The 24,561-nt window shown below is 42.9% G+C and overlaps 1 protein-coding gene across 6 annotated transcripts in view; it reads right to left on the bottom strand.

Annotated features, from left to right (window-relative positions):
* Positions 1-24,561, bottom strand: part of ncam2a (neural cell adhesion molecule 2a) — a 239,390-nt gene that overhangs the window by 43,717 nt on the left and 171,112 nt on the right. For 2 of the 6 annotated variants that reach the window (XM_086024750.1, XM_086025131.1), the window contains exons 9-17: positions 22,510-22,660; positions 21,199-21,386; positions 20,970-21,066; positions 20,267-20,440; positions 18,504-18,623; positions 17,668-17,789; positions 17,409-17,583; positions 10,059-10,263; positions 4,790-7,462 (exon numbers count right to left, since the gene is read on the bottom strand). In XM_086024750.1, coding sequence (XP_085880876.1) covers positions 7,348-7,462; positions 10,059-10,263; positions 17,409-17,583; positions 17,668-17,789; positions 18,504-18,623; positions 20,267-20,440; positions 20,970-21,066; positions 21,199-21,386; positions 22,510-22,660 — 1,347 coding nt within the window. In that variant the 3' untranslated portion in view covers positions 4,790-7,347. Of the gene's footprint in view, positions 1-4,789; positions 7,463-9,697; positions 9,738-10,058; positions 10,264-17,408; positions 17,584-17,667; positions 17,790-18,503; positions 18,624-20,266; positions 20,441-20,969; positions 21,067-21,198; positions 21,387-22,509; positions 22,661-24,561 lie in introns of those variants that run through there. The other 4 variants (XR_015086058.1, XM_086025043.1, XM_086024917.1 and 1 more) reach the window with 3 other exon arrangements.

The raw sequence follows: 24,561 nt of genomic DNA, 5'->3' as shown, positions 1-24,561 counted from the left end.
TGTCGCTTAACTCATATTCCTCAAACGCAATATTTCGGGAATGCCTTGTTTCAACGGGTGGGCCTGCATAGAACATATTCTTGTTTGGGTTGACTTCTCCTTTAAGGCTGCGAGTTAAATAAACCACCGCAAAGTACGTGCAGCGGTGCCTAGATTTGCCAGTTGAATTCATTCCGTGATCACGCTCATATCTCACACCCTCTTCTCCCTTTGAAATAAATGAAAATAGCATGAATCCGTTCCAGCCTCCCCCCGAAAAACATGTGTAATCTGTTTCTGAATGAGAAAAACAGCAGTCTATATTTTATGTTCGAAAAACATATAGTACTGACGTAATGAAATGGAATGTGAGGAGTTAAGCAGATTGTGCATCAGCTGATTGTGTGAGTGTGAGACGAGGCCACTGAGGACACAAGTGAAGAAGACTTTCACAACACCTGTAAGTGACTCCTTAAACTGCAGTAATAACAGCTGATTTTCTACTTGTTAATGCATTTTTGGGGTTCAAATATCCTTAAAGTATAACACAGCAACCATCAACGCTATTCGTTAGCCAGTCTGTGGCATTTTTATTTGTTTGTTAGCATCATGCTAGAGGAAGGCAAAGTTGTATTTAAAAATAACACACATTGGGTTATTCACCTTTTTTTTATGTCTAGTTTGACCGAACAGGCCAACTGGGAGTGGCATTAAACAGCTTGAAGTCTCTTTTTTTTTTTAAGTGAGTTCAGTTCACCGCCGCCATACAGTACTTACGTTTCAAACATATACGGTACTCATAAGTTGGGTCACTCATATCTCAAGGCACCACCAAAAGAGAATGCCCTTTGCTCAACTATTTGATGCGGCTGTTGAATTGGATCTGATAAAATTGCACACTACCTAATATTGAACGTAGGCGTACAAGCGGTCCTTCCACGAAGGGCTGCAGCTGCAGCATGGCCACAAACTAAGCCTTTAACTGGTGTGACACATGTGTGTGACGCATTATGTGACACATAATTACTAGTCACTCCAACTACAGTTATTCAAAGGAAGAAAAGTACATTCCCGACGTGTTTCAAGCACTGCAGAGCTCATCTGGGGCACAAATGGACTGCGGAAGAGTCATTAGCACTTCTGACGTCGCCACATGGGAGCCATAGTGTTGGCGCTTGAAAGGCATGAGGTCGCTACCTGAACCTTAGGTCAAGTTGTTCCTGACTGATTAGCGGAATCATACGGTTAAAGCTGCTTGGATCACTGGTGCCGTTCAGGCCTCGCCACAGAGGTAAAAGAAAGGTGACGGTATTTTAAATCAGTCTAGCGTGGACCAGAATCGGCCCCCTCCCCAATGTTGCGCACATCCTCGCCTGTCAGCTCAGAGCCGAGCTGGACCTGTGCTGGGCGATTTGGAAATCAAGCAGATTAAGAAAGTGGACCTGGCAGAAAGCTTGCGGCTGGATTTGCCCGTATGGAAAATCTCCACCTTCAGTGCACGCTGGCAGAGCTTTAGAAATTAATTTGTGCGCGGCTGTCACTGTGGAATTGTGCGGAGAAGTGGTGTCTAAGTGCACGCCTGCTTTTGTGCATAAGGGAGCGAAAACTTCCAACAATGGCGGGAAGTGTTTTCCCAAACTTTCTTGAGTAGTTGGGATTAAGGTGCTGTCAGTATCATGAGGGTCTCTGCAAAGACTGAGATTAGGGGAGAAATATTACCTCAAGGCTTATTGTGCTATCTTTTTCTTCGACTTTATGACTTCCTGACAGTCAGCTACAACACTGTTGGAATTGACATACAGTAAGTGTGTGTGTGGCCTAACACACCTCCATTAGACAAGATGTAACGTTTAGCAGCTATGTGCTATAGCGAAAGCATGACTTCTTTGTGGATGCCCGGGCCACACGTGATTTGATCGACAAAGGGTCTTACGACCTTCCCTGTTTGAAAGTATTCTTTTTCCAAAAAAATAAAAAAATAAAAAAAACGTTAAATTTGATGCATTTGGTTGTGTGCTCCAATTCATGGCTTTCCCATATCTCGTAGATTCACTTGTGTTTTGTCATTGTCGTCTCCCATTAGGTTTTCTTGAGGAGGAAAATGAAACTGACTTGACCTCTTGTTCCGGTATGGCTCGTTGTCTTTTAAGTCTGTGTACATTTAGTTCAGTGGTGCTCAAACTATGGCCCGGGGACCATTTGTGGCCTGACGTTCATTTTCAAGCGGCTGGCGGGATATACTAAAAAGAGTGGCGGGCAGTGAGTTTCGGACTTGGGCCTTCAGTGGGTATTTAGTGACTAAATTCAACTCTTAATAATGCCATCGCATCATAAAATAATGTACAAAAAAACCCCGCTATATAACTATGGCTACGTCCACACTGCAGGCGGTGGTAAATAAAACCATAGGATGCTCTACCCAATGTCGTTTTTGAGTATAAAACAGTTTTTTTATGCAACCTTGAACAAGAAGGTTTTAGTTTTTTTTTCAAACAAGAAGTGCTTTCCAAAGCAAAGTCTTTTCTCGACATCAACATTTTACAATGCTCGCGCCTCCAGTCCTTTTCACATACCCTCGGGAAACATGGGCGCACGTCGGGGCATCCGCTGTTCTTTTTGGTTTTTGAGAGATCGCGTGTGATCACACGAGATTTCTGCTTTGGAGGGCTTCTTTCAAGATTGGTGGTGGGACACAATTTTAATGTGTGTGGTGCTCTGTGCTGAGAATATCGGAGCAGACCACACACAATACGACTAAAACTGTTAAACTCCCAATTTGTTTATCTTTACGTGTGGGGTGTGTCACAGATGAATAAAAAAGAGATTTAGAAAAATTCTTCACTGTACCAGAATTTAGCAGAAGTTTGAAGGGGAGCTTCTTTCTCTATTGTTGGTCCCAAACTATCGAATGACCTCCTGGTGCACATTAGGCAAGCACCTTCACTGTCCATTTTTAAATACCGCCTTAAAATTCATTTTTATTAAGATTTAAACTCTTATTGTACTCTTTTTAAAAAAATATATTATTGTTTTAAAATTCTGTTCCGTTCAATTGTCCTATATTTTGAGTTCTACTGTACATGCATTCATATACTGTAGTAGTATGCACAGCTCTTTTTGCAGCTGAGGTTGTTTAAAAGTGCTCCATAAATACAACTGAGGTGAGTATTTTTAAACAAACTGTCATGATCTGTGCTTTTGTTTTGATATTTAGTTTTGTTTCATGTCATGTCCACTCATTAGGATTTCGTTTCCACCTCTTGTCAGATCTGTTGCTTTTATTTGGGGGGGACTTTATAATTTAGTATTTTGATCATTCCATGTGCCACGTTTGCCTTTGTGCGCGTTTGTGAATAAATATATATTTTTAATATCCTGGCTTCCCTCCATTTTGTCCCCTTTTTTGCCTCCACGCCACAAAATCTTGATATTTATTTATTTTTGTTTCTTTCCGTTGCACTCCTGCAATTTGCTCCACCCACTTGTGTCTGGAAACAAAAGCAGCTAAATTAGCCCGTGGTAGACACACAAAAGCTCCATTCATTTGCAATTTGGATGCTTAGGGGTGAACCTCTTCAGTCGTGGAGGGAGTTCAGCAGTTTCTAATAACACCACAGAAAGATTTGCTGCTGAGCTAATTGTTTAATTGCTGGAGTGGTCACTTACGTCTATTCACTTATCAAGATATTGAAGAAAAAAAAAAAAACATGTTTTTTTTCCCCCCAAAGAAAATAAAGTGGTATTGTTAAGAGGAAAAAGTAGTGATTTTATGAGGGAAAAAAGGCTTTTATTGTTTGTTTTGAAGAAAAAAAATGGTTGAATATTACAACAATAAGGTGTTTATTTTCTGTGTAAAAGAGAAAGCTATGGGAGGAGCAATTTGTTGCCTGTGTAAAATTGAGCAGTAAAGATCATCTCTTGAAGTTATACTTAAATAAATGATGGAATAATCTTTTAGCACATCAATATGAAAATATTCTCAGTATCAGGTCTTTGAAGCAATTGTGTCTACGTAAGATGCAACCAAAGCATTATGCACGCTGGGTTATCATCCAGGAACGCTAATTCAATGTTACCTGCTCTCTGTATCAAAAGGAGTTCTCGATTGAGATTGCAGTTGCACCGAGACAGCGTTTGACTCGGAACGTTGCAAGAAATGAAAGGGGAAATTTTGACACCTGGCATTTCTGTCAGAACATTACGACTTTATTTGCTGCTCCATTTGGTTTCTTCAATTGAAGAGCAAAGGTCAAAATCTAAAAAAGTTTCTGGAAATCAGCGCAGTACTGCCGCAGGGGTGAAAACCTGCATCGGCAAGATGGTGCTAATATCGTCTATTTTTTTTGGAGCCAATATTTCCCCCCCAAAAGACGCATACAATATTCCACTTGTTGTATGATGACACTCATATGTGTACTGTTAAAAGAATGCCACACAAAGAACACCATTAACGTCAGGTCCATTTCATTTCACCTTGCGCTCACGCTTCTCTTGAATTTATCAGTTGAAGGTCGATTTCGATGCAACACAGCCTCTGTTTGAAATAATGGTGGCTTAGGAATGACCCTGATGAAAATAGCACTTTGCCCTCTGGTGAAGAAAGCCACACGCAATTGTCTATTGACTGGCAAAAAAAAAAAAAGACGCTTGTGGAAGAACGTGCTTTTTCCTCATAGTTTCACCGGACCGAAGTACAGTTTTTCACAGTGACAAGGACAATGACAAGGACTGCCATGTATGCTACCGTGTCGGCGTTGGCGCCGACGTCCTTGTCACGCCTGAGAGAAAAGAGTCACATCTCGAAACATGGTCTCTTCTACCACGACATGTTTATTTACAGCGGCAAATGACAGAAGTGTTGCACAGGTACACACAGAGAGACATCGATATTCCCACTTCCTGCACAAAAGCACACTCAGCGGGGAAGGTCCAAACGGGTGCAAAAGATTGGGGAACGAAGAGGACAAGCACTGTACACTTAGACCACACGCACCCATTTGACCCCACCCGGATAGAAGAGGACATGGTGGACTGGTCACAGGAGGAATAAAGAGTAAGTTCCGACGTGAAAATACAAAAGAACACGTAGAAATCGGAATGGCAGCTAGGCACTGTGCACTTGCATTTACAGTCAGCGTGATAGGCGGCGGAACCACGGCCATCCTTATGATTCGGGGGCTCGCTGCGAGAAACCACGTCCGGATGTTAAAAAAAAGTCTGGGGCGGGTGGGGGCTGGTTGGTGAGGGGTTGCGCTAGCAGTCACTTAAGCGCTGCAGCCTGGGGAAGTGAATCACTGTCCACGAGCGCATCATCAGAAAGTCACATTCATGGGAGGTCGTGATCATCTCACACTGCATCGAATCAAAAATACAGTCGAAAAGATGAAACCGGAGATGCCAAATATGAACTTGGATTTAATTTGGAAATTGGGGCTGCTTTTCTTGGACAAGGGACATGCAGATGCGAAAGAGAGACATGCAACCAAGTGCATGGAGATGATCCATCTGCTTCCTCGCATACAAAAGACACTGGATGATAAATACATTGAGCTCGATGTGGTGTGTCAGAAAAGTTCAAGGACTGGTGTCACAAAAGTTCTCATCCAAAGGCAAACTACGACTTTTCTCCTTCTACGTAGGCCAGACGTCCACAGAGACATCATGCGGCCTTTTCTTCAAGCTGAGCGTTGCGGCAGGACAGCAGGCCTGCTCACAGTACCCTGAGCATCCGACAGTTCCTGGCAGAGAAGAACATCACGTTGCTGGAGCAAACCTTCCTAACCGGCCGTGATTTTTATTTATTTTTTTCCTCGGGGGGTCATCAAGGCATCCCGACTTGAAGATGTGGATGACATCAAGATGGCCGTGATGACGGCACTGCTGAGGATCCCGAAAGGACCTTTCCGGGAGTGCATGAAGGCATGACAAGGCTGGGAAAGACTCGGCGCGATTACTTCCCAGGGGGAAAACCTGAAGTTTGGATTTGAAATATATCTTTTGTGAGCCCAGTCCTGGACCTTTTCTGACACGCCTCATATGCCAGCATTAGTAGTCACCCCAACAGCCTGCGGTTGTGCTGACGTTCTTTGTACGTTTACTGGTTTATTCCATTTTCCGCAGTTCACCAACAGCGCAGAAACATTCAACTCTCAAAGCAGTACAGATGTGATCCAGTAGTGTGCACCGATACCACAGCAGAGAACGGACGTAATCGCGTCCTCGATTGAGATGAAATTCACTTTAGGCTGCAGATTTCACTAGACAATCATAGTTGGACTAGCACTAAGCTTTGGACCAAATACAACATGACAAAAGAACTATTTGCCTTTTGAAAAAAGTCACATCCTTTACGGTGTATTTACATAAAAGCTCTGCAAAATACTTTTTTCTCACCTATGTACAACACGTGACAATGTCAGCGAGCAGAACAACAAAGGAAAAAGACTTGAAGGAGACATCAGAGGCACGAAGCGCAAAGACATCAAAGTAAATGTTGACTTGTGTCTTGATTCCTATGTTCCCTGCGTTTCAGTTGTTCCCGACAAACTGCTTTGATTGATCAAAACATTCACAGTTCAAGCTCACAGGAGGAGATTGACATAAAAAACACGCACAAAAAAAAAAAAAAAAACCATCCAGTTGTATGATGAGGGATGACAACAGTGGCAGCAATACTCATTGTCGATACTTTATAAAAGACTTTTTAAAAACAATGAACTCCAACCACATATGCTACTTGCCACAACAGTATTCTTTTTTTTTTTAAAATGTATTTCATCTTTTTTTTTTTTTAACTGTCTTTTAGATGGTTTTTCCCCTCTGGCAACACAGAATGAAACGATGCTTTCCCCCTTTTGCGGACGGTTCTGTAGAAAATAGGTTGAACGTTCCTTTCTGTAGCTGATAAACTTGCCCGGCCCGGCCCGGCTAGGACAGGCAAACGGAGAGGTTGACATCATCGGCATACGGGGATGCGCCCGTTAGTACCGTGTGAGCTTCTGTTGCTAGAATCGCCCACATGCGTGATGGTGAGAGGTCAGCGGGGGGCCTATCACTGAGTTGTGAATTATTTTTGATATGAAACATCAAGCTGGAGGGGGTGTGTGAATGTGTGTGTGTGTGTGTCTGGGGGGGGGGGGTGCACCCTGAAAAAATGCATCATGTGACTCATAACTGGACACAACAAAACAAGAAATATACAATCATTTTTCACCGATGTCATGTCAGCACCCACGCTTCAATCTGGTATTTCTATTTACACATGCCTCTCACACATCTTTCTCTCCACTATGTTCCTTTTTCTGTAGCTTCTCTAGGTTTGGTGTCGTGATCCGAATTTTCTTGTGGGTGCAAAAGGGGAGCCCCCTTTTATGCTTTGCTGTCTTCCGGCTTTGCGTGGATGCTGCGGTCGCCCTGCAAATTGATTTCAATCGTATCCGGCTTGAGAGACTCTTTGCCATTTTCTTCCTTCAGCGGCAGTTTCCTGCAATTTGAGAGCAACAGCGTGCACGTGAGAGAGCGGCAGTGGGCATATACTACAGCCGAGAGTGTGATGGGAAGACGGAAATGATTTGCGCAGGCAAGGAGGATGTCCGTGAGACGCATGGTTGCATGAGTTACAGACGGGAAGCGTTGGCGAGCGGCCAGTGGAAGCTTGTTTAGCTGAAATGACAACGCAGCAGTGATGGAAGCACATGAGAAACGTTCATAATCATTCTTCTTTTTGGACAGACGGAATCCCACCAGGACTGGCAGTCATCGTGGCGACGCAGATGATACGCAGCTGTATCTATTAAAGGTGCGGCGTCATTGTTTCATGAACAAATGTCGCATTGGCAAACAACAACAACAACAAAAAACGTACTGCCATCTTAAAATAATTATTTCAGCGTTAAGTAGGACATTAGGCAAACACAGACAGTTGCCAGAGCCTCGAAATTTACAGGGGCCCTCCAAACAGCTCATGAAAACTTTTATTTGATTGAAAGTAACGATTACCATTTGACTTCCCATCCGCACATGTGAAATCACATTCAAATGCTTCATCCATGGTGATTGTTTCTATGCTCTCCCTTCCCCTTTGATACAATGGATTACTCGATCTTATTCGCGCATGTGCAGACTTCAGTCAGGGAACAGCAGCAAAATAAACATGGTGGCGCGGCTGTGAATATAACGCGGTGATACTAGAGAGAAGTAGAAAGAGGAGAAGGCGAGAGGAAAGCACACTGTTTTTTATACTGCATAGCACTGCTGTCAGTATCAGCGATATGATTGAATTGTTTTCTAATTATCCTCAAGAAAGATTTGAAGGAATTTATATAATGTTGTCCAATTCAAAGTCGTTAATGATAGGCATACATATTCAAAATCTCTGGTGATGATTATTATCCACTGGTCAGAGTAAAAGGGGACGTGTGAAAACTAGTGATGGAAAAAAAAAAGCTTCAAATTTGCTTCATGAACCAGTTCTTATTATTTTTGACTGTTTTGGAGGGTACAGTTGGTTGAAATAAAAGGGTTTAAGAAATGGGAAGTCAGTGTGCTTTCAGCCTAATGTTGAACACAGAGTGCCATCAAGAGGAGTCAAAACTGGTTCATGAAGCAAATTTGAAGCTTCATTTTCCCCAGTCATTAAGAAAAACGGTTCAGGAGGCTGTCATGCAATTGTAAAAGATGTCTCACGACCTTTTGTGGAAATGAAAATAAAACGTTTGTCTGTGCAGTGCACACATGTGAAAAGAGCCTTGATTGGGTTTGCCTTGGGGCTCTGAAATGGCTAGCTGGGCCCCTGTGAGTGGGTCCAAATGTTAAGCACAACTTTCAGTATGGTGCAGTCGAGTTCTACACCAGTTGAAACTACAACCAAATCACAAACACATCCGTGAAACGATAATTGTCCGACAGTGTCAATCAAAAAGAATTTTCTAAGAATGTTCGACAACACATGTCAGTATTGGCTCTCATTAGATTGCACCTAATGAAATGGCCAGTGTTTCATCGTACATTCTCGTTCTCCAAATACATTCAAACTAAATATATGACACACATTTCCTCGAAGCAAGAAAAGTGGCATTAGAGGAGTGGGGGGAAAGAAAAGCCTAATAAGCACAATCGCCAGCTGGCCTAGGGGAGTTCCTCTGTGCTTGATTGGAGGATGTTAACGTTGCCGCGCAGTGGAAGCAATTGCATGTTTCATTAGCTCATGCAAACCCACATTGGCCTGGCGGTGCAACCTCTCGAATGCTTCTTTGGTTCGTGCCGTGTCCACATTGATTCATTACTGATCCAGCAGTATATCGACAATCCTCAATCAAGTTGTTGTGGGTTGCACATAAATACAAAAGGGTCAGAGCTATTTATTACGCTGTGACTTATTACACCTTTTCACTTGGCACGCTGTATTAAGCCTGCAGCAGAGTCACAATTGCAAACAAAAGTGCTATTTTGTTGCACGGAGCCACTGTAGCGACGTCGTTTCTCGTTCATTGGGCGAGGAACCGAATGACATGTAACGGCAGAGAAGCAGCGTTAAAGTCAGCCTTTTTAACATGCACAACTGTTTGAATGCTGAATAGATGGATTACGGTGGCGTCAAATGGCCAGACAAACAACTGCTTGACGGTTGAGCGATGTGAACATATACATGCAAAGTGGAGGCGCACACACACTCATTCATGATGAGATGATAGCGAAGAAGACATTATCAGAGACATACTGTGGTTGAAAAGGCGGTCGGGCGGCTGTTGTAGGTGCACCTAGGTGGCAAAAAGAAGGCTTCTTTTTTCATTCCCCCCAAAAAATAGTTTGTACAAAACAATGAAGTTTTCTTTTTAAGCTAGCCAGATTTCTTTGAAAAGCATTTCGCAGAAGGATTTGATTTGTTGAACAGGTCACTCAATGTGTGCGCATATTTGCTTGAAAGAAAGAAAGAAAAAAAAAAAGAAGCTAAACATAGTCGTGACCCAAAGGCCGTGACACCCACAGCAGATGCTCCCTCTGCAAGCATGAATGACTTGTTGACATTGATCCAAGCCCGCTGTCGCCACCCACCCTCCCAGAAACAAAATGACACTCACAGGTAGGCGGCCTTGCCCTCCTCCATTTCTTTGCCTTTGCCGCCGGTGGCTGTCTTTTTGCTGCACAGTGTGCGCGTGATGCACATCAGCAGGCCGCAGTGCCGCAGGAAGAAGCAGCTGACATCCACCAGAACAAGCAGCAGGAGAAGTGCTCCGAGGCCAAGACCCACCACTGCCCCGAGGCCCAGGCCGTTGAAGAGGGATTCTGCTCACACACAGACCAAGCACTGTGAGATGGCGCAATGTGGGATGGGGCAAGAGGTCAGGTGTTGACACTTCAGTTTGAGCGCCGCTAGGTTTTTCAATTCATTTCTGTTCAGGATTTTTTTTTTTTAATTTTTTTTTTTGTCTCAGTATTTCCTCAGGGCCGCGCCCGTGGTCCTGCCCGGTGGTCCTGTCCCGTGGTCCTGCGTGCGCAGGCTCCATGCTGATGGCCTGTGGCTGCGGCCCATTGTCCTACCCTGGCGCCGACGGACTCCTTGAGATAGTGTTTTAACTCACGTAAAGCACTTTGGGTTGCAATTTTGTTCCATGAAAAGTGCTCTGTAAATGAAGTTCGATTGCTTGATTGGTTGGGAAGCCTGGTGAGAGAGGCTCTGATTGAAGGTCAAGGCAGCTGCACTTAAGTCATATCACAGTGGCGGGACACTTATCAACTGAAAGTAAAACTAATCATTTCACTCAGACCAAACCCTTGAGACCGCTGAGCTGAAACATGAGGTAGGTCTGTTCATTCATAGGGAAGAAAAGTGGGTAGTAACGCGCTACATCTACGACAATGACCCAACACTTTGGATGAATTGTACTAGTCAGAGTAGTTTTAATGCAACGTACTTTGGACTTTTATTCACGTATTTTTGAAAACGCTACTTACAAAACGCAGTTACATTGAACTACATCATGCTCGCTACTAGGGATGTAATGATTTATCGAAAATCAATTAAAAATCAATTCAAACCAATTAATCGAACTAATCAATTTGAATCGAGACGAATCGAACTTGGACATCTCAACACTCACAAGCCCTATACAGCGACACCTAACAAAAGACAACATACCTAGGTCATTAGAATATAATAATTTAGAGCGCTAAAAAATGATGTCTTTAATTTTTTTTTACATTCCAGGTGCATAGCACATTTTGAATGCGTAGATCAAATTATGCGCTTGCGCCAAGCATCATTGCGTATTGTGTTTGTGGATGGCTGCAGCACCACACTAGCTCACAGAGAAAAGCATGGTCGTGATTTGTTAAAATCGAATCGAGAATCAGGAACTGAAAATCGAATCGGGGCTTCAGTGAATCGTTACACCCTTCCTCGCTTCTTTTATTTTGATCATTTATTGCTTGCGTGATCTATTTGTTTTGGCGTGTCATTGAGACTCCTGTCACACGAGTCTGTTTCACCAATCCAACGTAACCACTGCCGATGTTTGAGTCCATTTCACGTATCGAACGGAGCCAGGAAGTCACATGACGGCAAACAACGGGGCCCTAACCACACAGAGGCCATGCTTTCAAAGTGGCTAATTGACGAGTGGGTGTCCTCCGCGTGCGACTCGCTGTCAGAAGAGTCACAACAGCCCTGGCTTCACATTCAATCTGTGTACCTTACAGACTGTCAAAAATAAAAGCAATGTCAACAGCCTGGCTAAAAATGAGCACATTTCAGCCTACAAGAACTCCATTTAGAGCTTGTGCTGTTATTTTAAGATCATTTCCTGTGACCGAATTTGACTGAATTGATGTTATTTCATAAAGTTTGAATTCATTATTGTTTTAGTATCCGGACATCCCTTTTCTAAAATATTTTTGTCTATTTGATGTTCATGAGTTTAAAAAAATCTGAAGTTACACACCAGGACTTGAGTAGTTTTTATTCCCCTGAGTACTTAATTACTCCTACCCAAGTCATTATTTGGAGGATTCATTTTTATTTTTACTTGAGTCATATTATTCTAAAGAAACAGTAGTTTTTGCTACTTTACCCACCGCTGTGGAGACAATGAAACCAATGATAGAAAGCGCGAGCAGACATTTCTCTTTGTTCTCCTTTGACCATTTCATCCATTTTGCATCAGTTTCTTCCGACACAAGGGCAGAACTTTGACCTCTCAGGGACACGCTGCTGAGCTTTGAGTCTGCAGCTATTTCAAGGATTGTGTCGATTCTCACGTTGACAAGTTGGTGAGGACATTTTTCGGTTTCAATGTAGCAATTAAGGATCACTCCTTTCATTTGAAGATTGTAAAAATGAACGGCTGAAGACGCCCACAGTATGACACTGGACAAAGCGTTAATGGAACTACATTCTAATTGTTCCATTAGAAGTGATTTTGATTATTACGTAATATCAAATTTTACTTATGTAATATTCCAATTTTGCCAAGAAATATTTCACTCTGTGTGAATAGACTCTTTATATTTAAGAAATGGGTTTCACTTTTTTAATTGCACAACTGGAAGAAAAAAACTGTGGTATTCTAATTCATTAGAACACACTTGTATTTACCAAGGATGGAAAAATACTAAGTTTAGCTCAAATTAAACTGTTAATTGTATTTGAATAAAAAAATCGGTCTGGTACCAGAGAAGCCAGGAAAGAGGTTAAAACATTTCACACATGGCTTGATTGAAAAAGTTTGACAATCTGCTCGCTCCAAAGTTAACATTTTATATTGAGCCTCTGAATTCATCTGAGTTCTGAATTCGCATACCTAACTGGAATTGTGTTGAGCGGCGATGTGTACACAATTAGATGTAAAGTTCATTCCTGTAGGAGGATGTTTTTGGCTGCATAGCGACCCACCGGTCAAGGTGAACAAGTGCCGGCAGTGCTTGAATGGCTCAAGATGTGTTTTGCATGTAAATCACATCTTTTGGGTGAAACGAGAAAAATGCTTCTTTTTTTCCTCTATGCTTGAAGCGCTATATTGCCATCATTTCACGGCATGCTTTAATCTTGTGTAAATATGTACAAAATGTGAGGCACAAGATTAATAGCTGCAAAATCATTGCCGGTTAGGTCTAGGTCACTTATTGTTTATTATTTGACTCTAATTATAGTTGCCAAGCAACATAGACGTGGCTGTTGGTGATTTTGCCTCCTACCTGCTTTTGCTTAACAAGTTCAACTGTGGCAGGCAAAACTAATGGGAACATCGGTGGGATGAGGACATTAGTACACAGTTGCTCATTAATCTTTCTCCTCAGAATCCTCGGCCTAACTAATTGGTTTTAAGTGAGTTTTCACACATTCCCTAATTCCTAAAACACCATGCACATTAATTTTTATTTCCATGCTCTATTAACCCTGAAACTGACTAAGACTCCCGATTACGTCCTGAAATATGGCACCGTTAGCCGCGTCTGTCAATTCCCCGGTATCCAAACACATCCATACCAGTCCAACCCTGACAACAGAGACTCATTACACCTCGCCGCTGATTGACGGTGCCTCCAACAAGCTGAGAGGAAGCGAGTCCATTAATGATGACCGAATGGCCATTAATTGATCAGGGAGGCAGCAGATGCTAATCTTCAGAGGGATAAACAGACGTGTTTGAGGATGTGAAAGAGGATGCTCCGTAAGTGTTGGGAAATTCTGCGGAAATCAAAGTTGCCCTGAGAGCTTTTAAAAGGATCATTAAACAGAGGGACAGTCTCCTCTTGGAACAGATTTAAGCAGGATTCAGCGAGCCCTGATGCACTCAAGAGCCAACTTGAGTAACAAAATGCTATTAAAGGGCAAATATTTTTTTTCACCTTTAACGAGCACTTTGAGTTCATCAACTTTTTACGCAACCGCTCCCGAATGAACAATTTAATTGGGTACTGACAACTTCCGTATCGGCCCTCAGAACTCCAGAAAGCGTGACTTTGACATTCACCATTGGGGAAGTTCAGTGTGCTAGCTTTAGTTTTTATTTCCAAGTTGCAAGTTTTGCTTCTACCTTATTTGAGCAACCATATTCAAGGAGAAAGTGCATAGAATGACCATTATGTGTGCGTCCATTGGAAGATACAGTATGTGCCTGTCACTAGTACCATGTCCTCAATAGAGTGAGATGGAATTTTTGTACCATATTAAAAAATGAATTGGTAGTATGAAATGGCACAGGTTTTTGGGAATTGTGCTACAAAACTCATTTTACACCACTGTATATCTACAGTGGTGTCTTGAATGGAAATAACAATCCATTCCAGCCCCCCCCCCCCCACACACACACACGGAAAAAAAAAAAATCCCACTTCTGACTGTCAAGCCCTTTACTGTTTGACGTTTTGGGCCTTGACGATTGCCTGGTGAGCTTCCAGCAAAACCGTCTTCTCACAACTTTGCATTAGTATCAAGATTGTCCCGGAAAGACCAAAATGAGCCAAAAACATTAAATCCAAACTTTAATTTGGGTGCATTTATTCAGTGGGGAGGAAAAATTCCACGTTAAGAAACAATTCTTTTTCACCAAATCATGTGCGCCACAATTATTAGCACCCCTGATGTAAATAGTAGGGATGCTCCGATCGATCGGGCGCCGATCATGATCGGCCGTTTTTCGGGAAAAATTATGTAATCGGAATATTCGATCAAATCCTTTTCTTGCCGATCAAAACATCCGATCACTCGTAGCACATGCTTGGCTGCCGCCAGGCGAAATGGCAAAAAAGTTGATTTGTTTAATACGCGACGACGTCCCTCCGTCCCAAAAAATCACTCGCGCCGCCCTGCACGCAACCGCGCCCGCCCGGGCGAGCTACATTGACTCCAATTGAAACGCGCCGCCAGAAAGGCTCCCTAAGGCAGCCGCGCCTCCGCTGCGAGCAGAGGGGAGGGACGCAACACAAGGCTACAAAGCATGAGCTGCGGGTGATCGGATGTTTTGATCGGCAATAAAAGGCTTTGATCGAATATTCCTACCACCGCAGTTGGTGTGAACATAGCATTGTCTGCTGTGTGTGTGGAGTTTGCGTCTTGTAGTACTGTATATGCCATGAAAAGGTAGCTCGCGCGGGGAGCATGGCCAAAAGACAACCAACTTAATCTGACATTTGAAGAACAAGCAATTGGGCGACTATGGTGACTTTACGAGGCTCACTGCATTGAGTAAAGTCAAGGCGGACACAGCGCAGTAAAAGTGGCATTATTGCCACAGGGAGACGCATTGTAGGTCACTTGTGGGCAACAGAGCCACTGTATCATTGTATAATTCACAAAAAGATTAACGATGACTTTTTTCTCCTTGACAAATGCACAAGATAGTTTGTCTATGCACAAGACAATAAAGTTCCTGAGTCGTTTCAATTTAGGAACTCGTTGAATAGTTTATTCAAGTGAAGCCTGCATGTGACTATTTTTTCTACTTTGATTATATTCTGAAGTATGCAATGTTTAGGTGGCATGTTATTTATTTGACTTTTTGTATAATTAAGTCTGTTGAGACTGCTGATTATTTTGATCTGTTAAAAACTGTGTTTCTAAAAGCTGGTAAATGTAACTTTTTCAGTTATCTTTGTGACTGAGTAATTGTCGTATTGTGCCAGCGACGGTTTTGTATTTCTTCATGCTTTTGAAAATATATATAGATTTTTCTCAAAATTACGGCAATGATATGGCTTTTTAGTAACTGGAAAAATATACAGATATTCAATGTGATCGGTATCGACCGTGCATGATGGGTATCGGTATCTGTGTCATAAAACCTGATCGGAACATCCCTAGTAAATAGTTTGTACAAGCCACTTTTTCCCAACAAAACAGCACCTCATCGTCTCCTTCATTGTTTCACAAGATGGGAGAATAGAGAAAGAGGGACCTTGGACCATTCCCCTTGGTGCAATCTCTCTGAATCATCCAGCCACCTGGGCCCTGTCCTCCGCACTCTCCCCTTTAGCTCACTCCGCACGTTTTCAATGGGGTTGGGGTCTGGGGACTGAGATGGCCATGGGAGGAGCTTGATTCCATCTCTGGTGAACCATTTCTATAATTTTCAGTATGACAGTATGCTTCCCCAATCAAAATTGAATTTATTTTGAGGCTTTTAACACATCTTAACGAGGGGTGCCAATAATTATGGAAGGCACTGTAGTCCTCCCTGTTGTGCGCGTCTTTATTGCCTTCTTAGCACAAACTTTCACCCAGCTTTACTGTTTGTCCAATGTTCACATTAGGAGAAATCTTTCTCTCCTCATCTTTGCTTTGCTCCCGGGCCCTTTCCCACGATGCACCTAACAAGAGAGGACAGTCAATCGAAGACCCGCCTTAAGCCTAACGCTCCCCAGGTCCTCGGCTCTGCTTGTGAGGCAGCGCACATGCTTGCGGACCATTTAGCTGGAACAGAAAAACACTGGCTGGATACATTCCAAACCATTACAAATAGACTCGTGAAGGAAAAGCAAGACTCTTCTGGGTGGGTTTTTGTTGGTGGTGCTCACAGGGGGGCTATAATGGAATTGCATTTTTATTCAACAATATACGTTTCTGGCAGTGAGGTGAGAGAGCGAAAGCGAGAGCTACTTCAAAGCGCCACGTGGCGCACACATCAAAGCATCCGTCTGCGTTTCTGCATACATGTGCGTATTGGTATGCGTGTGCCTCTAAATTAGCTGGAGGACTTGGAAATGAGAAATCTTCCTGCACATCCCTTTTTATTCCGTGTAAAACTCAAGGCCACCCACAAGTTGCAAGTCAAAACACGAGGGCTGTGTGTCAATCGGCGGCAACTCGACTAAATTGAGTTGGCCCGTAAAAATGAATGCCGAATCCGACTTTTCAGATTCGAGTCACAACGAGTCATATCATATCATCGTGTGTATTGTCACAGAGGAATGCCTGGGTGGCAACACTCGGGTCTCAGCATGTGTAACGTATTGTAGCATTGCACAATGAATCGGGCCGAGTGGCGAGCTAGAAACAAAGTCTTTAAATGAGAACAAAAAGGATTACTGTTGGCCGTGACCACGCGAAAACAAGGCTTCATTGACCGCACTGCTGACCAGTTCATTTAGTTAGCAGTTAGTTAGCTGACTAACTTAATATTCACATTCACGTTCAGCCGAACACAGAATTGTGAGCTACATAGACCACGATACTTTGTACCACTGAGCCAATGGGAGCACATGACAACGAAAGGAATGGCCAAGACTATTTCTTTGGCACTGCTGTTATTAGGTAGAAAAACACAATATTGTGCTTTTTTTTTTTTTTTAAATCTTAAATATTTCAAACAGTATGAGATTTTTTTATATCGCCAACCTCTCAGCAATACCGTGATAATTGTCATACCGTAAGGCTAATATTGTGAGAATATCGGATGGTAACGTTTGGATATCGTTACATCCCTATCTTTTACCTGTGATCTCAGGCTTCTGCGGCATAAAGAACTGGTAGAAGGTGGGCTCCGACAGGCCCTTGACATTGCGGGCTGTGATCTCCACTTCGTATCGCGTGTTCCACTGCAGCGGCTGCAGAGTGGCAAAGTCATTGGAGCCCGGAACCAGCTTGGTCATCCATTGCTCCTCTTTGTCCTAGAACGCAACAAAGACCGACCGATATGAAGCCAAATGGATGGAAATTTGTGTAAACAATGGACAACATATGCTGTCACTCACCGTTTTGTACTTGACTATATATTCCACGATGGGCATTCCTCCGTCATCCTGCTTGACCAGCCCCAGTTTGTAGGCTTTCCCCATTCCTCTCTGCCCGTGGACTGCTGGTGGGCTCGGTTCTCCTGAGGGACACAGGGGGAGGGAGGAGGAGACCGAAAGTCAAAACAATGGATCTATTTTTTTTTTTCTCAGTGATTGTGATTTGAAGCAGGTGGTAAACTAGTTCATTAAAGGGGAAGTCAACCCAAACATATTTTTTTTTCACTTGTTTTTAGCCATCTCAGGGGGCGGCCATTTTGTCACTTCTGTCGACTGAAAATAACATCACAGTGTCTCAGGGCTCAGATAACGACCAATTACGGCTCAGCTTTAGAAAACAGGTGAGCTGTGATTGGTCCTTCCCTGAGCCCTGGGTAGTTGTGATGTCATTTTCAAGTCAACAGAAGTGACAAAATGGCCGCCCCGTGAGATTTACTCTTTTTGCCTTGTTTCAACTAGTGGGCCTGCTGGGAACATATTCTTGAAAAAAATATGTTTGGGTTGATTTCCGCTTTAAGCATCGTTCATAACCTTGAAATGTTGTACGTCTGCAACCACGTAAAATATGGACCCCCACCACCCCCCCTCCCTTGTAGTATAATACTTTTTAGTGCACATTCACACAAGGCAACTTTCGCTTGGTAGTAGCGTGCCTTAAACAATAATTAACTGACAAATTAATTACTAATTTGTCCCACAGTCCAAGAAAAACTTGGTCGAATGTTGATCCCTAGTCAGATGCTGGATGCGCTCTCCGACTTGTCGACATGAAAATGTCTTGGCAGTGAGATACTTACGGATGGGTAAGGTCTGGAAAGTCTCCATGTGACTGAACTCGCCCTGACCCTTCCCATTGACGGCAGCCACTTGAACCTCGTACGTTGTATTGGGCTCCAGGCCAGTCAGCACCACTGTTGCTAGTAAGACAGAGAGCCATCAATCACATGTTGACCACAAACATGAGCTCACAACGTTTTCCTGTTGAGAACAAGTCGGCTCATAAATATTTACAAGCTTGATCCCGATTCAGCCAATTGCTCAATACCTGCTCATTTGTTGCTCTTCTCCCTATGTGCGCACTGCTTATTAAAAATGGAGTGTACACAGAGCACCGCAATATCAGAGCGCAGTCTGTCACTAGTATGCATTTACACAACCTTCCGAGCGCTGAAAAGCCAACAGCGTAATGAGCTAGCCACGTTGTTTTGTCAGTCAGAACAAATTAAATACTCTGTAATAGCAGATTGCGCACTGCTTCAGTCCTGTAACAAAGTCAGCTATTTGCAGCCGCGCTTGGTTCGTTTTCTGCCTTTGAGCACAGACTTCAATTTGCACAAAAGCATTGCAACGTAAAGAGTCCAACCATCTAATTATGTTTTAGTATTATCAACTGTGAAAGGGTTATCCCGAATGCCACACGCTAGATTCTAATAAGCTAAGTTCGCGCAAGTATTTTTGGCCTTCATTCTAAAATAAGAGACATTAAAATCGAGCTTAGTCATCCTCTTTTATTCTGTGGTCTTTTTTTTAACTTAATTTACACAGTGCTGTTAAGGATGACAGTAAGTTCAGTTAGATCCTGGAAAACTCAGTTCAATCAATTAATCAACAAGGGGTTGGGCTTGAATTTTTAGCTGAAAAAAAAAAAAAAGGTTAGGGAGAGCCTTTCTCTTTTCCAGTATGCCTAAGTACACAAAGGCGTACTTGGATGGGTTCGGTGTCGAAGAAGTTGAACACCCTGACCTCAAATCCATCCAAAACCTTTGGGATGAACTAGGATACAGACTATGAACCAAAATCAATGACGTCTGACCTCATGTGATCTTCAAGATCAGGGGTCTCAGACTCATTTTTGTGGTGGGCCACATCGTAATTATGGTTTCTTTCAGAGGGCCGTTATGACTGTGAACCCAAATCAATGAACGATCACTCATATCATAGTTTAGTTTTGAAATCAGAGGCCAGTAAAAAAAAAAAAAAGTTTGTTCAAACACGGTTACATTTATTTTAAAAGGGGGATTGGTAAAAAGAATATGCTTGCAATATCTCAATGTCTACATTTACGAGGACATTTCTTTAATCCGATCAGAGTTTTTATTAAAATTATGATCGGATGCACTGTTTCCAGGTAATATTAATATTGATCCGATTAGGACTTGCATTTTTATTCCGATCAGGCTTTTCATCCGAATAAATGTGTTCATGTTAGGGCTGCTCGATTAAGTGCTTTTGAACCGTAACCAAATTTTCTGGATAAAACGATGTTAAAAACGTTCAAATCGGCACGTTCGATTTTGTTATTTTTGGTGTATCTAAGCCACCGCAGTTTCCTCTGCATTTCCGCTTCCTCCCACGAGCGCGCATAATTTGCTTTCGTAGCCCACATTAAATGAAGTGGCAGGCCAGATCTGTCCCCAGGCCTTGAGTTTGACACCAGCTTACTAGATAAATAGAGGGAACAACATAGTATTTTCTACCATTACTTGTTCACAGGTGTTTTGGCTAGTTGTCCCAATACTTTTGTATGCTTGATTCATTCAGTGCTCCATTGAGTACTCACTCTGCACACTATGCGATCTGACGTCCTTCCAGTCCTGTGGGCCCACCTCCTTGTACTGGACCAGGTAATAGCCGATGGGCACGCCACCGTGCGAGTCCGGCTTCATGAATGTGACGGTCGCCAAACGCTGGGAGATGGCTGACAGGCGTACCGAGTACGGATTGGATGGCACATCTGGAAATGCATGTGATCATAGTTCTGTGACAGTACGCACAAAAAAAATGCCAAAGAGAGCCCAGAAAAGACCTCAAATCTGAGTATGAGAATCTAAAGGCCTTGAATAAACAACCCGTCTTGTCTCATATCAGTTGTAATCATGTTGTCTTAGTGGCCTACTAAAGCACCTTGTTTCCTGCAAGACCGCATGTGAGGTCATCTTTCATTCATTACTTTTGTTAGCTGGGGCGATTTAATCTGCACTGAAGATAATTGGAATGCGCAATCATGTATTAGCCTGCACTACAGTAAATTAGCGTCCACTTCGGTAAATAGCGAAGGGAATGGTATATTAGACGGCTTTGTTTGAGATTAGGAGAGGGTGAATAGAAGTGGGTGTGGAACTTTGTGATAATTGCAAATAGGGCCATTACCATTAGCAGAGAGGCAGTGGGTTGCAATGTACTTGTACGGTTGTGAAGTCACTTGTGACGCTGGTCAACTTTGCACATTCTAAACTTAATTGGAGGTCAAGGCTCACACTAACCTGCCTGGGCTAGAATGAATTCCTGGTATCGAATGCCAATGTTATTGCGGGCAGTGCAGTTGTAACGACCAAAGTCCCTGTCGGACATTGGCGTAACCTGGAAAACAAAAACAAAAAAAGGGAAAAAAAAAAATGTTAATTTTGATATTGACAGAAATAGGAAGCAGACATAAAAAGCCAAAAAAAACAAAAACAGGAATGTATCTGTGTGCTCATGCTTTGGTCACACCTCTAATCGAGACTTGCCCATGCCGTTGTGCACCCGCGTGTTGGTGGTCCCCTGCGCGGGGATGGCGAAGTGCTCCCTCCTCCACAGCAAAGTAGCAGGCGGGTTGGACATCACATCGCAGCTGATGTTCACCGGGTTCCCCTCCCATGAATAGTAGATGGTATGGTTGGTCAAGAACTTTGGTATGTCTGTCCAGAACAAACACAAAGTGGATGTCGCTCTCGTTTATGATTCAAACATTCGTCAAGTAATCACCTCTGTGTGTTTGATCAAACTCGTGCTGCAAGTATTACTTGCTGAGATGAGATCCTCAAAGCAAAAGGAGAATTTTACTCAGATTCCTGAGCATTATCAATAAGAGCACGCTTAATTGGAGCCGCTTCAAACTCTCAACAGAAAAAAAGATGGAAGCAGACACATTCACACAAATGGGAGCGGCAGTTTCCTGCACATTCCTTTCAGTCGAGGCATTCCAGTTGTTTTATTCTTGCTTGCAGGATTCCATTAGCGAGATTGATGCCTGGATCTCCATCACCAGCGAGGACAAGTTATCCCCTCTCAGCCTGCAGTGACTTAGTAAATGAGTTCATTAGTTGGGTGGCGGCGGTTGCCTGAGCCGAGTCTGCGCTGGACCCACTTGTCAGCTGAGGCCAATGCAACAGAATTTACGGTCTACTGATGCATGGAACACATGTGAAATGTGCTTCTACATGGGGATGCCTCCAACGCCGTCTTGCCTGAGCAATGCGGGTATCGAAGAGCGCCATAATCAGATGCACTAAATTAATCCGCCCCTCGATTTGCCTCGCTGTTTATTCCATTGTTTCTGAGAGCGTCAGGGTGCCGTGACCGACAAATAGCCTTGTCCGCGGCTCTCATTCAAGCAGTGCTTATAATGAACCCAATCATTCCAAGGCCAATATTCACATCTCGGCGTCAGAGTTCATTAGGTAGGGGATAGCCCACGCCGAATAAGCTCCAAACAAGAAGTGAAATGGAGGAATCGCCTCTGATGCAGGAGTGCAGTCGGTGTCGGGTAGACGATGCACAGCAATTTACCTTCCTGGAGGCTGTGAAAGCGGCACGCTAGTAAACCCGAAATCGAATAGAATTGAAAGAAGAAAACATGACTAAACTATAGCTTGTGGGTGACAGTTGGGTTCACCGTTACAGTCGACACCATTTTACCACATGTTCATGTTTGAAGTTGCTTATTTTTAAGACGGTTAACTGCTGTTCTGGGAAGGCAAACATGGTCTGAATCAGGAAAGAGTGACGTGAAACATTCTGGGATTTCAAAAGCCCACTTACACTCAACATCCAGAAACATGCTCTTCTGATGGCCTCCGATCCTGCTGAGTGCCTCACAGTCAAAGCGGCCCAAGTCGGCAAGCCTCACGCTGCTGATGGTCAGCACCGATTTGCCGTGGTGACCGCGCACCTCAAAGCGTCCGTCCTGGCTCTGAGGACGGAAAATGTGGAGGTCAAGTATGTCCCGATGTAGGGTGCAATGCAACCAAAGCTAGAGTAATACATACGGTCAATGTCAAAAATAATTACCAGGAAATGAATTACAAGGTTATTGAATTTCTTTGGAGACATTTTTAAATATTTTAGAGATAGTTTAAAGATATTTTTGATTTCAACTCTCCTCTGTGGTCATAATCAGTAAGTGAGAATCAAAATGACATGCTCCATCTTAGACAACATCGGTCCTGATTGATTCATATGTTCTGAGAAAATGTACAAATTTGTTCTTTGAAATCGCGAGGTTTTTTTTTTGTACTGGATGGCAACATAGCAGCTTATTTCATTTTACAGCTCTTTTCAGAATGTGATTCAAAGTGCTCTCCATGGGTTAAAATCGACCATGCCCTCCACTTGTCCACCGGGGCACAGACGCACACACATACACACACACACGCACCAAGTTTTGCTATACGATTAGCTGAACACAGGGTGCTTTTCCAAAATGAGACAAAAATTGAGAAAATAATCCAAATATTATATTATGTAAAATAGCAAGAGCAACTTAAAACCAATGGCTTGACCTTGCCTTCTTGCCCTTTATGGAGAAGTTTATTATTCATGGCTGGGGGGAAAGCGATCAACAATGAGATATGTCGAGGGAAACATTTTAATGAATTGGGTCATATACTTAACAATAACGGAGAAATGCTTAACTTTCATGATCTCAGGATAAAATTCGGGCTGATGAATTTGGATATTCTTCAATATTTGCTGCTGAAGTCCATCATGCGACGTCTTATGCCTAGAAACATTAAGTTATCTGAGAATAAAGTGATTGATATTAACTTGATGGCAGTGGCACTGTGTCAAAGATTTATAATTTGTTTTGCTGTACCCCGTGTAATTGTTACACATCTGTAAAGGCTCAATGGGAGAAAGATTTGGGTGTACTGTTCCCAGTGGACTAATGGGAATCAATCTCAAGTAATTCAAATGATCATAGCAAATGTGTAAGATACAAAATAATACAAGTGAAGATTTTGAACAGGTGCTACATTACTCCATATAAATTCAAGAAGATAAATTCTAATGTTTCAGATAAGTGTTGGTATGGATGTGGCATGACGGGTACTCTAATGCATTTACTGTGGCATTGTATTTTGGCTGAGTACTAGAGATTTTTTGTACAATTCATTCGATATTATTAGTTAGTATTATTAGTTTCCCACTCTGTCCAGCAGTTATGTCTACTGGGAAAAAATATAGAGATGGCAGTCTCCAAGAAGCTTCAATATTTGTTAAATTTGGATTTCCTCTTTGGGCGGCACAGTGATCGACTGGTTAGCACGTCCGCCTCACAGTTCAGAGGTCGTGGGTTCGATCCCGGCTCCGGCCTCCCTGTGTGGAGTTTGCATGTTCTCCCCGTGCCTGCCTGGGTTTTCTCCGGGTACTCCGGTTTCCTCCCACATTCCAAAAACATGCATGGTAAGTTGATTGGACTCTCTGAATTGCCCTAGGTGTGATTGTGAGTACGGATGTTTGTTTGTCTCTGTGTGCCCTGTGATTTGCTGGCAACCAATTCAGGGTGTCCCCCGCCTAATGCTCGAAGACAGCTGGGATAGGCTCCAGCATGCCTGCGACCCTTTGTGAGGAGAAACGGTATAGATAATGGATGGATGGATGGATTTCCTCTCAGTTAAGCGAATAATAGTTATTAATTGGAAGGTCAGGAAACCAAATTGTTTTAGTATCGGTTGTTGGCTTAAAGACTATCTGGATCTTTTATCAATGGAGCAAGCAGGCACAGTTTTACAAGATCAAGGAAATGTCGACAATGACCACGAACATCTGGTGAATCATGTTATGTCACTTTTGAATAAGCATGAATTGGAC

Source organism: Filicampus tigris, chromosome 1 (assembly GCF_054856515.1).
Source record: "Filicampus tigris isolate MCC_2025a chromosome 1, RoL_Ftig_1.0, whole genome shotgun sequence".
Lineage (NCBI taxonomy): Eukaryota > Metazoa > Chordata > Actinopteri > Syngnathiformes > Syngnathidae > Filicampus > Filicampus tigris.
This window is presented reverse-complemented; position numbering and strand designations above follow the sequence as displayed.